The sequence below is a fragment of the Melospiza georgiana genome, chromosome 4 (genome assembly GCF_028018845.1).
Source record: "Melospiza georgiana isolate bMelGeo1 chromosome 4, bMelGeo1.pri, whole genome shotgun sequence".
NCBI classification, from domain to species: Eukaryota; Metazoa; Chordata; class Aves; order Passeriformes; family Passerellidae; genus Melospiza; species Melospiza georgiana.
This window is the reverse complement of record NC_080433.1, coordinates 6,890,575-6,908,878: the sequence shown is the minus strand read 5'-3', so window position 1 is coordinate 6,908,878 and position 18,304 is coordinate 6,890,575. Positions and strand designations below refer to the sequence as shown.

At 42.8% G+C, this 18,304-nt stretch overlaps 1 protein-coding gene across 3 annotated transcripts in view; it reads right to left on the bottom strand.

The window, feature by feature from the left end:
* Window positions 1–18,304, bottom strand: part of CAMK1D (calcium/calmodulin dependent protein kinase ID) — a 221,957-nt gene that overhangs the window by 79,327 nt on the left and 124,326 nt on the right. For all 3 annotated transcript variants that reach the window (XM_058021911.1, XM_058021912.1, XM_058021913.1), the window contains exon 3: window positions 9,145–9,219. In XM_058021911.1, the coding sequence (XP_057877894.1) occupies window positions 9,145–9,219 (75 nt within the window). The remainder of the gene's footprint in view (window positions 1–9,144; window positions 9,220–18,304) is intronic.

Here is an 18,304-nt window from a genome sequence, read left to right as displayed (position 1 = left end):
GTGGTCCTGCTCCATGCTTACAGGAAAACAAGGCTTAATCAACAGGAAAGACCCTGGGCTGCAGTCAGATAAATATTCCTGCAGATAAGCCTAGTGAGCAATCAGAACAAGGTGATTTCTCTCCTCCCTGCTCAGCATTGCTTAATTGTGGTTACACCACTCCTGTCCCATGGCACTGGGTGATGTTTTGCACCAGGGTGACCATGCAGTTTAGAATTGAGCATTTCTGACATCACCATCACAACAAGGAGCATCACAGCCATGGTAGAATTTATGTGGCATCACAGCCATGGCAGAATGGATGCCCAGCTCTGTGTTCTCCTGAAGGAATATCCCCTTTTCTGTAGCTGCATGAGACTCACAGCAGATTTTTCATGGCAAAACCCCTACGACAGAGAGAAAAATAATTGCATGAATTTTAATTTTCTACCTGATTTTTCATACTACAGATGCCAAGCCCAGTTTTTAGTAATGCTGCCTCTGTTTATGCTAATGCAGGTCTTAAAATCTCAGCTCTCTTCCAGTGGATTTCAAACTGTGTTTCCGACTCTTTCTTTACAATGCATTTTGGAGAATTGTATCTTCTTTCCTCAGGGACATCTGGACATTTAAAGGCTCCACTAGGTCTCACTCATGGATATCAGTGCTCCTTAGAGTATCATCAGTGAGGGATGAAGAAAATACAATTACAGAGTGGTTAAATGCTCCTTGCCAACAGAATAATTAGACAAAATAAACACCAAACTCCTCCAAACCATCTTCGGAACTAGTAGAGAAAGCCCTTTTCAGCTAAGCCAGGATCACACAGCCCCAAATGGGAATTTTGTCTTGGAGAAGGGAAAAGATGACATAAATATTTGGGTCTCTGAACACGATTTTCCTCCAATTTAAGAGAAAAAAATGGCCTTTACAGGCTAAGATATAACCATGTGGCATGAATCAGAATGAAATGAGCACATGTTCTATAAATGCATCAAAGAAAGGCTTCACCAGGAACAGTATTTTCTTTTTCTATAAAATGCTTAAAAAAGTAAAAGTTTGGCTACAGCAGACCTAACCAGTGTTTCAGGAAAAATAAAAAAAAAAAAAAAAAGAAAGAAAAAGAAAACCACAAAATCCTCCACATTCATTTTCCACTGAATAATTTTCCAGGGAGAATGTTTAAAGCAGAAACCTATGGCAGACCTATGAAAATAGTTTCTGTAAGAGGAGGTAACCACAGTACTGTAAAAAGAAGTCAAAACAGGGTTTCAAACAGAAACCTGTATTTCCACAAAAAAAATCTAGATTTTACATTCTCCTGTTCGAGGCCTTAACACCCAGCCCAGCCCAGCCACAGAAATCTATATGAATCCACCTGGCTTTAAAAATACACCCTTTGTCACCATCATATTTTCTGAAAAATCCTCTTTGCCCAGGATTCCTCTCCTGGGAAGCTGAGAGGCGTCAGAGAAAAAGGAAAACAATCTTATCTCATTTGCTTCTCCTGTGTTTTGCTGCTTTGGAATGTGGTTGGAGATTGTTTATCCAACAGGTGGTTGTTTGATTGGTTTCATGTGAATTGTTTTAACTTAATGATCAGTCAGGGTCATGCTGGGTCTGGAGAGACCCTGGAGAGAGAGTCACAAGATTGATTATCATTCTTGTTAAGCCTTCTGTCTGTATCCTTCTCTTTCTTGAATATAGTTTTAGTATAGTATTCTTTAATACAATACCATAAAATATTGAATCAGCCTTCTGAGACCTTGGAGTCAGATTCTCATCTCTCACCTCGTCCTGGGGACCTCACAAACACCACACACCCTTTTGCAGAGATTTTGGGGCAATGCAGACAAAATGTGTAGTGAGGTATCTTCTCTTTCAGTGTGAATATGAAAGGGATGACAATGTTCCTCATCACCTGCCGTAGTACAATGCAAGTGCAGATGCAATTTAGGCCAGCACTGACTCTGGAGTCCCCTGCAGACTCCTGACCAGAGTCACCTGCCTGACTGCACAGCCTGGAACAGAGGCTGGAGCTGGGACATGAGCATGCCTGGGAAACTGAGCCTCTTTTTCTCCCTCAAAACCATGGAATGTCTTCTGGAACACACTGTCACGTAGCACTCACCAGCCTCCTCAGCACAGCCTGTAGAACCTTCCTCCAGAAGAAAACTTTTAATAATGTTTTCCATGTAAAAGAATGGACTTGGGAACGCCCACGTTCATTTTGCATCTTGATTCAAAGCTGTGTTATTTCACTTCAAAGCTTTGCAGGTTGTTATGAAAAGCCTTTTCTGTTTAAATAAGTGTAACCATTTAATCAGAATGACTCCACTTCATGCCTGAGAGAGATCCCACTGTATCATAATGAATTCTCACACTGTGGCATATATGGATTCAACATTTATTATATGCCTTGCTGCAAAGCCCCTTCTACCTGAATTAATCACCAGCTATTTAATTGACTTTGGTGCACCACAGTGTAAATTACCAAGAGCTGAGAGAACCAGAACTAAATCTAAAAGACTCATTCAGTGATTACGTGAACACCAAGTAACCAGCAGTGAAACTTCAGGGCAAAGCATGAAAGGAAGGAGATGCTTATCCAAAGCCAGCAAAATGGAAAGAAAATTGCTAGGGCTCTAAATAGCCACCTTCCTGCTGCTTGGAGAGAAAAGCCTCACTCCTGCTCTCAGGGAAGCAGTGATATTATAGAGGATTACTGGCAGATCTGTATTCCTGCCCCTTCAATTGCCTGTTCCAGACCAAGCCATACAACACAGGCAGGTACACCCCCATACCCAGCTGCAAGAAATTCCTAAATGGGGATTTAGTGAGGCAGCTGCTGCAGGGCTGAAGGAAGAACTCAAGTTGATGCTGCCAAAACCTATTGCTATTAAAAAAAACCCCCAAACAATCAAGGCACATATTGTCACCCTAAGGATTTGGTACCAGCCCTTGCTGGGGAGTGGGCATTACAACAAATAACCCTCTGTTGTAATCACCAACATAGGGAAACAAACAAATTCATGGGATCTTCAAATCTTTTTGTAACTTTAAAGATTAAGGTATTAGAACAAGTTTTATTTTGAATTTTGGCCAAACCCTTTGTTTTCTCTATTGACAACAGCAGCTTTGCAACAATAGATATCTTAAAAGAAAAAAAAAAATCCACTTTCATCTGAACTGTTCACATTTCTCTGAAAGCAAACAATGTTATAATGCTGTCTATTCAATGAAAATGAGAAAATTTTTTCTCCATTACTTCTTTATTCTCAAGGCTACAGGAAAAAGATAACCACTCTCCATCAGGAGTATAATGTCACTTCAATTGAAAAAAATAACCCCAAACCATAGTGCTGCCTTGCTAATGAGTTCTTACTGGGATGCTTTGACTAAGGTAACAATAACAAGTGCAAGCTTTGGAGCAAGGATGTTGGCAATTGTCTTCAACTCTGAAGAAGTTGACAGAATCTTCTAAGTGGTTTTGGAAGGCATAATGAGAAAGTTTTTTGTAGTCTCCAAGGTGAAGAAGACTCTCACCATTCCTCTGTTGCTGTAGGAAGGCTGGGCTCTGCCCAGGGCCTCTAAAATGCCTGGTCCTGAAGCACAAGGAAGCAACAGGACTGCTGCTGAGGAAAAGGTGCTGTGTTTGGAGAAGGCATGGGGACCAGGAGTTACCAAAAGTTCTGCCACAGGCAGAAAAAACAAGAAGAGAAATGAAGAGTGCTGAGGGCAGCTAGGACTAGCCAATGAGCACACTCACACTGTCAGGATCACACAGAATCCACAGGATTACAGCTGTCCAAAAGCCATTCTGGTGGTCAATCTGAGGTCTATTAATCTATTACCAATAAATTTGCCCATGCCCTGATCTCTACCCCAACACTAATCTTTTCTAGTCTGCTTATAACCTCTCTGCCACTGGAAAAGGGGAGATCCTCCTTTGTATTTAGCACTGACCAGTGTAACCCAACTGATGGAATAATCTTTTTTTCCACAAAGATGTCAAATTGATACTGGATTAATAACTGCTACCTTTCTGCTCCTGAAGAGCCCAGTATGCTTTTATTATCCATTGGCAAGGCCCTGGAACAGGCTGAGCAGAGAAGTTGTGGATGTCTCATCCCTGGAAGTGTTTAAGGCCAGGCTGGATGGGGCTTTGAGCAACATGGTCTAGTGTAAGGTGTCCCTGCCCAGGGCACAGGGTTGGAACTGGATGATCTTTAAAGTCCCTTCCAACTCAAATCATTCTTTGGTTCTATGGCATAAATTTCATTGCGAATGCAGAGAGATTTCCTTCTGTTCCTTCTTTTGCATAAAGCTTACACAAAACCCCCCAAGCAGGGGAACCAGCCTCACCTAAGGAATGTGGCATGGCAGATCTGTGTTTTGCTTTAATTAGCATCCTGATGTGATAGTGGCTTGGCATGCAGATCTCTGTTTTGTAACACACCGAGCCCTCGCTAGACTCTGTGAGGAACCTGGCAAACACAACACTTCCTTCCATTGTCTCTTGTTTTTCTTGGAGCCTGAATATTTTCATTGAAATGTCACTTACATGCACAGCTCATGCTCGGCTGCTCTCAGAGTGCACTCAGGCATTGGGCTTTCAAAAAACAAAGTGAATTCAGCACTTAATCACAGAGTAGCACTCTGCTTACTTATTAGCAAAACAGTTGAGAGGCAAAATCACCAGCAGAGTGGTCCCGGTAATAACAAAAACTTGTGCAGATTTTACCCCTGGTGAGTTCCTGCCTGTTCGAGCTGCTTCCCAAGGCATTGCAGGGCTATGAGGTGCTTGTGTGTGGCAGGGTAGAGCTGATAAACAGCAGGAATGGGACACTGGGACTCTGAGCCTGCAAACTTGTGGGCAGAACTTTCCTCAGTGCGTGACTTGCACCCGGCAGGAAGGAGCCTCCATCATCCCAGCTTTTCTGAGACAGAAATCATCTGAATAATTCATCAGAGTTCAGAGACCAAGCTGGGAAAACTTCAGGGTTGGGGGTTTTGGCTCAGCCCAGGCTGGATATTTTTGCAAAGGTAAGGAGAAGTACTTCAGGGTTGGGTGAAATAGGATGTTCACCCTAAAAACTTGTTCTCAGCAGAGACACCAAAGTCTCAAAAGACCTCACAGAGGAAAATACTCTGGTTTCTTTGGAGAACCAGAAACAGAGCTGACAGGATCTAGGTAAAGCAGTCCTGCCAAGAGGATCAGATCACAGGTGCCCCAAAGAAGTGGAACATTATACCAGACAGGCATTAGGGTTTTCACTTCCTTTAACTAGATCCTAGTATTGACAGGAATCCCCCTGGATTTGTCAATATTCCTGACTGTGCAAAAAATTGCAATGAAACTCACAGGTGGGTCTTCAGCTTTAACCATTACTTACCTAGCTGCACACTACCCTGGGCTGCTCCATTTGTTTTGGAGGTGCCTTTTAGACCCATTTTTAGCCTGTTTTCCAAAGGCAGTGAGGCAGTGACCCTCCATCCGAACTTGCCAGCCCTTAGCAATTTCTGACCCATTGGGTGAACTTCAACCAACTTTGACAGAGGAGTAGAGGTAGCAAAAATATTAAGTTCCTACCTATTTTAAGCAATACAGATGAATAAAGGAGAAAAAGGAAATTACTGTCTTAATAGATTTTTAACATGGTCCCCTATTCTGCTGGAGAAGCAACGGCCTCAGATCCTGTGGCTTTGACTAGCACAAGTTACACAAAAATCTCAGGGAAACCAAACTCTGCTGCTTCACACTTCAGTGCAGGTGAACAATAGAGATGAAATCGGTCAAGCCTTGGAAATCTGCTCTGATCTACGCAGGCAGCACAGTCAGAAACAGCATTTGCAAATGGACCCACAAAACTCAGCTGGAAAAGACATTTAGATTGGATTATTAGGAAAAATTTCTTCACTGAAAGGATTGTCAAGCACGGGAACAGACTGCACAGGGAAGTGGTGGAGTCACCACCTCTGGAGGTACTTGGAAGATGTGTGGATGTGGCACCTGGGGACATGGTGGCATTGGCAGTGACAGGTTAATGGTTGGACTCAATGATCTTTGAGGCCTTTTCCAACCTAAATGACTCTAAGTTTCCATGTGTTTATGTAAATCCATTTTTATGCATGATTTTCCAGCATGCAGAAAATGAATCATCAATACCCAAAGAGGCTGATTATGCTAATGAAACATTCGTATCTGACATCACCAACCACAACAGATTATCAAGATCTTTCCCTATACTGACAAGTATAATAAGGCAGATCACTTGTAAGATACAGTAAGGTAATTCTTACCAAATGGCACCAACAGCAACCAAAAATTCTATAACTGCTTTTTAACAGAGCTTACTATTACACCAAAATTGTTTAATAAAACTATTTCTGAAAGCAATTTATTTCCCCCTGTCTTCTACAATATTCTCTGGGGAAATCTCAAGCAGTTTCCAGAAGGAATGAAACTTTCAAAGTTTCATTTCAGTTTTTGTCTTTGTTGCCTATGTAACAGTACTACAGAAAATCCAAACTTGGGAAGGAGCAGATTTTTTCCTGGTTGGAAAGCACATCATCCTCATGGAAATAGGACAAATGTTCTACAGTATTTTTCTATAGTGCCTGCAAAAGTTTGGCAGAGTCATCACAGAAGAGGCAGCCATTATCTACATCTGTATTTGGCTTTGCAGCTGCACCAGTGACCACCTCACACCAAAGCTGGGAGTCAAAGACAGCAAGGAGTCATCCACAACCTTGCCAAACTTAGAAACACCGGGTTGGAATATCTTGCATTTTGGGAAAATAAATAAAGCAAAAATAGCCCAGCCCTTTATAAGGAACAGCATAACCCCTGGAAACAGCACATGAAATTCTGAGCTGTCAAATCCAGCAATCTCCAACATGGACTTCAGGTCCACCTTGCACTAAGAGGATTGTGTCAGTTTGAACAGTTCTGTCATGGTTTGTACACAATAAATGTGAAAACAAGGTGGTGAAACCAAAGCCAGAGATCTTATTTCCCCATGGACATACTGGGAAACACACAGAGCAGATTCACCAACAGCTATGTAACCCTGGGAAGTGCTCCCAGAGGGACTGGCAGGAACAAATTGAGTGTCAAGTAGACACGGACAGCTGCCTCTTAACCTCCCTCCTTTCCAACCCCAGCACAGACACTGAGACCTTTACTTGCCCATATCTTTGACAGAATAAATGAGGTGTGATATTTATCCTTCAAGCTGGACTGCTAACAAGCATGGCTTTCATGTAAAAGGAGATGCACTCAAGGACAAACACAAACAGGGAGGCTTGGTCTGCCTTCAAAAACCTTCTCCCACAGAGGTGCTGCGAGATGCTCAGGGGCTGTAATGTCAATTTTCCACAACACAGCAAGGAGTGCTCTAAAGTTTGGTAATGAAAATGCTGTCCACACCACAAAATAATCCTTGGGAAGTATTAGCTAGAGTCCACTTTGCAAGCAATGACCCAGGGAAAAGGACAAATGGATCTGAGATTTGTTGTGCTCATGATACTGATCTCTGAGTGGCCCTGATTATACCCTTCTTTTTTTTGCAGTCTAAATGTGGCTTTCTCAAAGCTGCTTGATCAGAACCCCTTCTGCTTCACAGAACCGAAGTTTTAAAGGAAGGCAAAATTAGGAGAAATTGTTTAGGAGAAACACACAAAAAAGAGAAGCTGAAAAACCCACAGGGAATCTAATAATAATCAGAGCAGAAATATAAACAAAAAGATAAGATACTTCATGCTGTGCAATGGTTCATAGCCATTGTATCAACAAGTTGGTGTTACCTTGGAAACAAGAGATTATCCATACATGCCTTCTCCCAAACAAGAATCCATGAAAGGAGGGAAGCAAAATGGATTTTGAGCCTCCTGGACTTTGCAGTGTTGCCACCCAACTCTTGATACCAACTGATCCCAAGCCTAACTATTGATGAGCACTCAGAGGCAGTGCAGAGGCTGCACCATCCTTCAGGTGACATCCAAGGAGATGAGGGTGAGTACCTGGCTTGGAGAACCCTGAGTAGCCTGGAGGGTTCTTGTCCTCTCCACCTTGAGACAGCACAGCACTTTCCCAAAAAAGTGCAGGAAGATCATTCCCTCCCTTCCCTTTAGTGCTCTTGGTCTATCTTGTAACACAAGGCACAGCTCTTTATTGGGGCTGGGGACTGCCCCAAATGCTGCTGATGGGCTCTGGCTGCTGCCTTCAGCTGGGCATCTCACCCCACTGCACCTGTGCCCCCAGGAACAGCCACATTCTTGGCCTTTGGAAAATTAACTGGCTGGGTTTACACGTACAGCTATAACAGAAGGGGTAATTCCCTAGGAAGTGTTGAATGGTGAGCAAGGAAAAATTTAGACCAAGATGTAATCAGTGTCACCTCTCATTACAGAACTACATTTCAGATAACCCAAATATCTGGATGCAATTATTTTATAAAAATGATGGTTACACTATATTAAACAAGCTAATAATAAGTAGGAATAATATCTATTTATTTTTCTGAAGACATTAAACAAAACTAAGTATTTATGAATCAACTTATCACAAAATTGGTACTTCCCACAGTCCAGCTGGCTTGTTGGAATTTGTACAACACTAATGTTTCCCTCCTTTTGCAGCACTCTGAACTGAGATGTAGGGCTACAGAAACACACTAAGAATTTACAGGATGTTATTCTCCCCACAATGCCAGCATAACAACTTCTGAGGACATCACCATGCCTGCACCTTACCAACAGACAAGGGACCAGCATTTTCCCCAAGGGCTTCCCCTGAGGCATTTAACCCAGAGGTGCCTCTGTCAGATGCTCCAGGCTTCCCTATGGCACATCAGGCTCTTCTCAGCTGTAATTCACTCCCCTGCCCTGTCTGTTCTTCTCTTTTCCTTGATGCAATCTCACAAAACCACTCTGGTTTGATTTGGGTGAGACTAGTCACAAAACAATTTAATTCCCAATTTAACAACAACACACCACACCACAGCTAGAGGTCTGGTTTTGTCCACCCTCCAGGGATTTTGCAGTCCGTAGCACACAAGACAAATACCTCATATATATCCCATCTTTTGGGTTAAAGAGCAAAACCAGAGCAAGAAGAGTTGGCAACTTTGATATAAAGACTTCATTAGGTTCAGTACTTACAACTGCATGACCAAATATAAATGGTTTGGACTCTCATAGATGTCTTCCAGAGCAACTATATTTTCATGCTTGATCCTGAAAAAATACAAGATAAGATAAGATGAAATAGTGATTTTAATTTTTTTTTTCACATGACTGCAAAACACAGAGCTATTTTTAGTTACACAATACTTGTCAGTGTTTTATTCAACATTATGAACTTTTTGCAAGGATATGTAGTGATGGAACAAGGGAAAATGATTTTTAGCTGAAAGGGGGTAGATTTGGATTAGATACTATGAAAAAATTATTTCCTGTGAGGGTGGTGAGGCACTGGCACAAGTTGCCAAAAGAAGTTGCAGATGCCTCATCCCTGGCAGTGTTCAAAGCCAGGCTGGACAGGGCTTTGTGCAACCTGGACAAGTGGAAGGTGCTCCTGCCCAAGAAGGGGGATAGGAACCAGATGATCCTTGTAGTTTTGACAAAAGTTAACAGTCCAAAGTGCTTCACAGCCCAGAATACAGTTGTTATTCAGAAAAAATTATTTCAATCATCTCTGAAGCCAAAATGTGTAGCAGTTAAGTATTTGAGGCACTAGAGGTATTCAGTTCCTGTGCCAGATGAATGAAGATAGTTGGTTGGAGGCTGGATTCTCATGAAGCTTTGCTGCAGGGTGCAAGGGAGCGACAGAGGCAGGCTGGCAGGGAGAAAGCAGGGATCTGACCCCCTGGAGAAGCTCACGCAGGGAACCAGCAGCCATGTGACAGCCCCACGCTCCTTCCCACCAAATTCCTGCTGCTCTGATGTTAAGCCTGGACTTGCTGCCTGAATTTCCCTACAGCATCATTAAGCTCTTTGTGCACCAGCTTCAAGAGCCTTCATGGCTTTTTTACATCCTCACCATCCCCACCATCCTCTTGCCAGAACATTAGCTCTAAAGAGAAAAATCATCTCTACAAGCACACATCTAATTAGCTACTTCAGCAATGCCTCGATGGGTTTGTTCCTTAAATGTTTACAAATAATTTGCAAAGGATATATTTAATTGTGCAGATCCTGAAGAGAGTACCCCAGTGCAAGCCCAGGGCAGAACATTATTTACACCAATTACAAACAATATTTTAAGTGCAAGAGAAAGATGGAAAATTCTAAGAAGAGGCCACTCATTAAGCAACAGATGGGTATGTTCAGAAGGAAAGTAAACATGTAGTGTCAGCAAATGCAAAACTCTCTGCATGTTTCTAGGTTCAAGTAGCTTAATTAAGATGCTTAATCATGTGTCAGGACCTTATCCTCTATGGTCACAAGTGTCCTAACACCTGTGTGATGACGTGGAGAGCAGAAGGTCCATTGTGCCCAGCAAGATCTTTCCCACAAGCATACAGACTAATTCAATTTCCTCTGAATTCACTGGAAATATTAGGACTGACCTGAATTTATGCCCATAATCACTCATCAAAAGCTGTGTTCATGCAAGGACCTTCACACACAGGAAATTTAATGTCAGCAATAAGCAAACTCAAATGTAATACACTGCAGGATGTTAGAGCAACAAACACATGACTTGGCTCTTCATTCCACCTAAATGGCTGGAAAATCCCATGGTACTTTAGCAAAATTTCCAGGTAGATTGCATCACAAATTAAATTCTTAATATTTGCAACAGGAAACCAATACACCACCCACTTGGCTTTACACAACAAATGTTTGGAAGGATTTTTTTACTGTGCAGGTCTAGTGCCTGGTCCCTTTAAGGTTTAGTTAGGACAAGAGCAGGTTTGCCTTGTTTAGTTGAGTTGAAGGTGTGTTAGAAATGACATTTAAAGCAATTTGTGATTTTTAATGAAAACTATAATATTTATTTATCCATTTTCCTTTATGCACCACACACATTCACCTGATCCTTTGTGCTCCTCCTACTATCACAATGATGGCAGTTTAACACAATCAATCTCCCGTAATGTTTAAAGTCTCCAGTTTAGTCTGGAGTATGGTTGTGTGAAAAACACCAATCACTTGTTTTTAAAATTTTAAAAAGTTTAATGATAATAAAATGGTTTTTAAAATAGCTATATAATTAGAGTAATAATAATTTGGACAATTTGGATTAGGACAATATGAGAGAACAGAAACAAAGAGTTACAGACGTCTGAGTACCTCTTTCTGGACAAAATAAGCCTGGAAAAGGACACAGTTAACAGAGGATTAACCCTTAAAAACAACAGACTTTTGAATATTCATACATCTCACACATGATGCATAAATTCCACTCAAACACAGGAGTCTGTCTGGTCAGTGTCAACTTCTTCCTCTTAATCCTGACAGCATCTTCATGGCTGATGGAGGCAGGAAGAAGTTCATTTCTTCTGATAAGAGGGCAATAAATTCTCTTTTTCTGAAAGATTTAGGTGTCCTGTGGCTGCTATCTGGTGTGAGTACCTCATTCCTTTCTTAAAAAAATATCCCACATACATAGTTCCTATTTTAACTTCAAAAGTCGCCTTTTAACTACAAAATGATATTTACCACATGATTAAAATGTTAATACAGCACTACTAATCAATACAACATAATACATACAGTAAATATCTGCTGAAATCAGAGGCAGAATGTGAGCATGTGGGAAGACAGCAAATACGAAGTGTAATCTGGGAGGAGACAGCTGAAGAAGCTGAATCACCCCCAAAAGGGCACAAGGAGCATCTCTCAAAGGGATGATGGCATTTGGAGCACGATGTGCCTTTGGGAGGTGGTGTCTGTACATATCAGCCACCCCAACTGCTGGTGGTGCTGCGTTGGGGAAGGTGAAACAGGAAAACCTTATAAATATGATTGCCTGGCAAAGGATTTTGAGACTATGGAAATTATAAGTGAGATTGAAATGAAAGCAAGCTTTGAGATCCCTTAGTTACTGAACAACTGGAAAACAATGGTGTGGCCAGCTGAAGGTAATCCCCTTTGGATGAAACAACACCCTCTGCTTGCAGACAGGTCCAAGGGTCAGAGCAGACCCCACTAGCTTGGCAGAAGAGGTCTAAAGAGGAGTTTTTAGGGTTTAAAATGTAACACAGGATGGTAATGTAATGATTCTTATAGGCTGGATGTAAATGCTACAGGATTTGTATATTGTAGTAGATTGGTTAGTGAGAATTAGAATATTCAACACAGAAGAAGATTTACAGTATAGTAACAGGAAATTCTCTCTCATTTACTCTTTTGTCCTCTCTCTTTTACTCTTTTGCTCTCATCTTCTTTATCATTCTCTTGCCTTCGCCCTCTTTACCTCTCCCTCTCTCAGTCCTGCTCCTAGCTGTGGCTGGCAGCTCCAAGCAGCATCTCTGCACCCAGGCCTTTGGCAATAAACCACAAGTTCTATGACTGTCAGAACTCAGGATATTCCTCTGGCTGCCCTGGAGGACTCGAGCCCCTGCCCAGGGGGCTCAGAGACCTTGGCACAGAGCCCAAGACCCCTGTGCATTTGATTTAGCCCTTGGAGAAACCAATTACCAACTTTTATATAAGAAATTACAAGTCAAGAGAGTTCAAATGGAATAATAGTTAGCTGGTCGCGGAGTGAAAAATAGATTTTTGGAGTTTTTAGAATGGGGGTTCAGGGGGCAAGATGGAGTAATCTGGGCATGTCCAGCCTTTCTCCTTCTTGGCCTCCATCTTCTGGATGAACAATATTCATTTCAATAACACCCTGGGGTTTGGACAAGCAGGTGTGGCATCATCAGAATGTTTTGTTGGTAGCACAAAGTCCAACGGTGATGGAGCAAATGTGTCCCACTCCTCTGCCAGCAGATGAGCAGTGCCAGATGTGAGTAACAGGCAGACACTCCCTCTGGCTTGCAGGGATGCTTGGGTACACTGAGAGCCACGGAAAGCACTGTGAAGTGGCAGCTCCTTGCTGGTCATGGATCAGGAGGGATTTGGGGATGGGTTAATTAACTCCACTTTTATCCCTTTCTAGAAGCACCAAGTGAGTCTCAAAGGTTCAGAGGATTCATTCTGCTAAGCCTCCAAATGCCTGCACACAGCCCTGCAGAAATACTCACTGGACTGCCTGATCTACTCAAGACTGACAGGATTTATTATTTTAAAAGGTGCTGCTCTCACTTTACAGAAGGGGAAGCATTGTGCAGAAAAACTACAAGTTTTTTCTGTAATCACCAGCGAGAATGGAGCAGAGAGGGCCAAGACTGCTCAATCCCAGAGTAATATCTTAATCAATGGGCCATATTATTGCAATTCCTTCTCCTTCCTACCTCAGTGAGAGAATCTTAACCTCACTTCTCTGCAGACTCTTTCTTCCTTCTGTCCTTCCCCTCCAGACTCCCAACATTATCCCACCCTGCAATAGATAAATCTGCCTGATTAACTCTGCACAAAGCAGCTCACTGATGCTTCAGGGTACATGATAGTGCAATATTGGGGCTGTAGCAGAGGGGACACAGACATGGGATGGGGTGACAGCAGTTCCCATTACTTGCTTCCAAAGAAAAAAGCCCTGAAAGTGAACATCAAAGCATGGACTTGCTTAAAGCAAATTAGATCCCATTATGCAAATTGATATGATATAAGGAAAATTGCCCTTGCCACCTTTGCAACCTCCCTTTCATCACATTTGCTATTTTTCCTGATGCTCCCCCTCCATCCTGGCAAACCCCATGTGCTGCTTGCATCTCCCACATCCCAAAGTGTCCCCAAAGTTCCTCCATCTGTGGCACAAAGGGCAGGTGCCACCTCCAGCCACCACTGCTTTGTTCAGTTTCAGGAATACTCTGAGGCCATTATACAGAAAGAAGTTGTCTAGAATCAAAAATACAAATAAAGAGAGGCCAATTCTTTTTTAGATTCCAGACTTTTCACCCTACAATTCTCATGTGATGCTGCAATCCATGGGAAACAGAAGAGGAAGATAAATCTAGGAGTAAGAATCAAGGGAATTTAAGTATACAAAAAAAAAATCAAACATAAAGAGGGATTAAACCTGGTAAGAAACTATGAAAGGTTTAGTATAAAAAAGAAACTATGAAACTATGAAAAGAAAGGATGGATTCCCCCTGTTCAGAGCAGCTCTGGGTTGGATGCTGTGCCTCAGGCAGACACAAACCTTGGGGCTCAATGCAACCATGCAAAATTATTAAGCTTCCCCTCCAGACTTTCAGTCTATGATTCTGCCATGTGCTTTTACAAAGGGGTCAATGATACAAATGAATAAAGGCAATGTTGTGCTCGAGCAATATTTTAACACACAGCCAGCCAAGATTTAAGGGAGCAAACTGAACTGGGCAACCAAGGACTTCAAGTGAGTTTTCTGGGCATGGCAGCTGTGCAAACAAGGGCTGACAAAAGAGTGCTTGATCTGCAGCAGAGCCCAAGCACAGACTGGCCCCCTCTGCTTCCCGTGGAGACACTGCATGAGAGAATTGATAAGGGAATTGCCATTTTTCTCCAACTGCTACTGCTAAAACACAGAAACTTCACCTCCAAAGGGGCTGAAACACACCCCCTAAACAAGACCTGACATGACCAGGGGTGACATCTGGCTCTGCTCACCAGTTTCCATCATGCCAAATGGGCTGTGCTGCAGCACTGGGGTGGTGATGAGTACATGGCATGGCACCCCAGTGATGCTAAGATCCGCCCTTGCCACTGCCTGGCACAGAGACACCACATCCTACTCACTTCCACCAGAAGTGCACAAGCCCCCATAGGTCCAGATCTACCTCTAATGGACAGTATTCACTTCAATGTTTGCCAAAAAAATATCTAAAAATCAATAAGTTCCATGGGCTTTGGCAGGAGATTGCTTTTAAGAAGCAAGGGATTAAAATTTGGAAGTTGATGTACAATAAGGGAAACCAAATCCTTTAGTGCCTGGGCTTTCTGTACATCTCTGCTGGCTCCTGACCATCCCAGAGACCAAAGAGCTGGCATTAAACCTGCTGTGGGATGCCATGGATCATTAATTAGAGGGGCTGCCCTCTGCACAGATAAAAGCAGAGAACCCAGATTTTGCTGTTGTTTTGGCTGCTGATCTGCCAGGACAGCACGTGACACACCCCAGCTATAAACCACGATAGAATCACTTACATTAATATCTATCATATTTAACACCAAAAACCAGGATCAGTTAGAAGAATGCCGCACAAAAACCTTGGGCAAACACAAGAGCTGCTTAAGTAGGGCAGGTCCCCCCCACAACAACTCTTTCCAAGCCAGTGCTGCATTTGCAAGACGTGACATTTAATGCTGCACCTCCACGAGCAGCACGTGTCATGGGGAAAATGCCACAAGAAAGCAGGAATCATTTTGCAAAAGCCAGAACCAACAAAGCGTGAGGCTGTGAATATTCGTGGCTTTGAGTAACCAAATGTCTTTGAGAATCAATGTTCCATTATTCCCACACGGACCCTGGAGAGAGTTTGGTCTGCAGCATCAGGGTTGATGAGTTCAGCAGTTGGCCAAGGGAAGTGTTTAAATCAGTTTCTGCTGTGGAGGGCACTGCAAACTTACCTCTGCTCAGCTGTCTCATTTGTTTGAAATGAGTCAAGAATTTCAACAGATAGCATTGTGACGGTGTTCACAGGGGTCTCAGGTTGAGGGAAGAGATGAGGATCTGACTCCATGTTTCAGAAGGCTTGATTTATTATTTTATGATATATATTACATTAAATCTATACTAAAAGAATAGAAGAAAGGATTTCATCAGAAGGCTGGCTAAGAATAGAATAGGAAAGAATGATAACAAAAGCTTCTGCCTCAGACTCTCTGTCTGAGCCAGCTGACTGTGATTGGCCATTAATTAGAAACAACCACATGAGACCAATCCCAGATGCACCTGTTGCATTCCACAGCAGCAGATAATCATTGTTTAAATTTTGTTCCTGAGGCCTCTCAGCTTCTCAGGAAAAAAAATCCTAAGGAAAGGATTCTTTATAAAAGATGTCTGTGACATAGGATAGTCTCATGTCACCACATTTCTCTTCACAGAGAAAAGCAAGGCACAATTCTTCCCAAGAACATTTCTGGCTTTCACATTCTCTGAACCTCAGAGAAAGGAAAAACAATTCTTATCTTATTTGCTGTGCCTGTGTTGTGCTAAAGTAGAATGCAATATGGAGATTGTTTACCCAGAGGGATGGGGTTTTGTTTCCTTGGCCTGTCAGGACCAGGTGTGTGTGTGTGTGTGTTGGGACTGTCAGGTGACAATCATGAGATTTTCGGCAGTTGAGTGCTTGGCAGATTCAGTTTAGATGTAAAGTAATATAGTGTAATATAGTATAGAACAATATAGTATAATAAAGTAATTAATTAACCTTTGATAAGATGGAGTCAGATGCATCATTCTTTCCCCCTCGTCGGGAGTAAAAATATCCACTAGAGTCTCACACATGGTCACAAGGAGCAATCAGATCAGATTGCTCTCCACTTGAAAGAAAACAACTCAAAAATCTTCATGGTGGCTCAGAGGATGTGAGGATGCATGGGAGCAGGCCAGCCTGATCTCAAGGAGAAACTGGGAATTCTGCCAAGAGGGGAACGGGGCAGAGTGAGATGGCAGGGGTTGGTATGGGGAAGGAGACTTGTGGCTGTCCTGGAAATGGCTGGCTGGCTGCAGCAGAGCTCTGCCCACCATTCCTGCTCCCAAAAACCATTCCAGTGCTGATGCTGTGCTGTGGGACATGCATTGCCTTACCTCAGTGCCATTCCTGTGTGAGGGCCCCAAAGCTGACACCACGACTGGAGGTGCAGCCCCACCAGGGCAGAGCAAAGAGGGACAGCCCTGATCCTGCTGGCCACATTAGTGCTGATTTTTGGGGTGTGAAAGGGAGGGAGGGCAGTGTGGTGCCTCACATCCCATGTCCCATTGATTTCCAAGGTTCCAAACTGTGAGAGGATACCAGATTGATGTCACCAAGTCAACCACCTTCCCTGAAATGGGCAGCTGGAGACAGCTTTAGAAGAAAGGTATAAGCTTTAATGACCCTGACATTAATTTCTACTTCATATCCCCACGATGTCCTCCCATCATGGACAACAAGAACGTGGTGACAACTTCTGTGGCTTTGGTGCCCACCATCTCAGGGTAGCAGTCCCCCCCTTTCTCACCCACAAACACACATGCAAATAATGCAACACCCAGAGAAGCCTCAGCTCACACACATGGAGCAGAGATGTGAACAAAACCAGGCACACGTCAGTCGGTCACCAAAGGTGGCTTTACTGAGTCTGCAAATCCAAAACATCTGGTTTTTCTCTCCTACTACACTTATATTGCCGGTGTTTTTTGAAGTTATATCCCTAATTTGCCTACTGGAAAGAGCTGGAGGAGGGTTACTGGATTCAGTACTGAATACTCCCTTGCCTTAAAAATAAAACAGAGCTTATTTTTATGAGCTGTAACTTAGAAATGGTGCCACATCCCCATGCCAGACGGTGTTTTTTGACCTCCTCTGATCTCCTACCATTATGATACCTTTTGTTCCCACCCACATTACACATCTTGCCTTGCTTGATCTAACAACTGGGCGAGGGACAGCTAATTCCAGCTCAAAGCCAGATGGTTCAGTGTCCATATGCTGGCTGCCTGGCCAAATTAGTTAAATCTCTGTGGCTGGAAAGACAAGGAGTTGAACTTTGGGGTCATGTGGGGGCTTCAAAACACAGACTGCTCACAGCACAGGAAGGAAATTAGTGTCTTCACTAATATTTTTAAGATCTCTATGCTTCTGTCAGGTTAATCTGGTCTGCTTTGGGAAACCAGATAGAAGAAAAGGACCCTGGATGCCCTAGAGGATGGTACCCAAAGGTAAATATGGAGGGATGAGCCACTTCATAACCTTCCCTCTCTGTGACTGAAGAGGAGACTGTGACAAAAAGCTCCGGTGTTGGTAGCAAGCAGCAAGTGGCTCAGAGCAGGTGTCTGAAGGAAATAGGAATAGTCAAAATTCAGAAGAGAGAAGCCCACCAAAAGGCTACTTCATTAGACTTAGAAGGCAGTGATGATTTTAAAATTAAAATGGATTCCAGTTTAGTTTTTTCACACTTTAACACTTCAAAATTAGGCATGAAATACTCTGTATGCAAAGCAATGGGCCAGGATGGGATTTGTCCTGATCCAGTGTCCTAGCAGGATTTTCTCATGATTATACCACTTGACCTCTCTCCATTT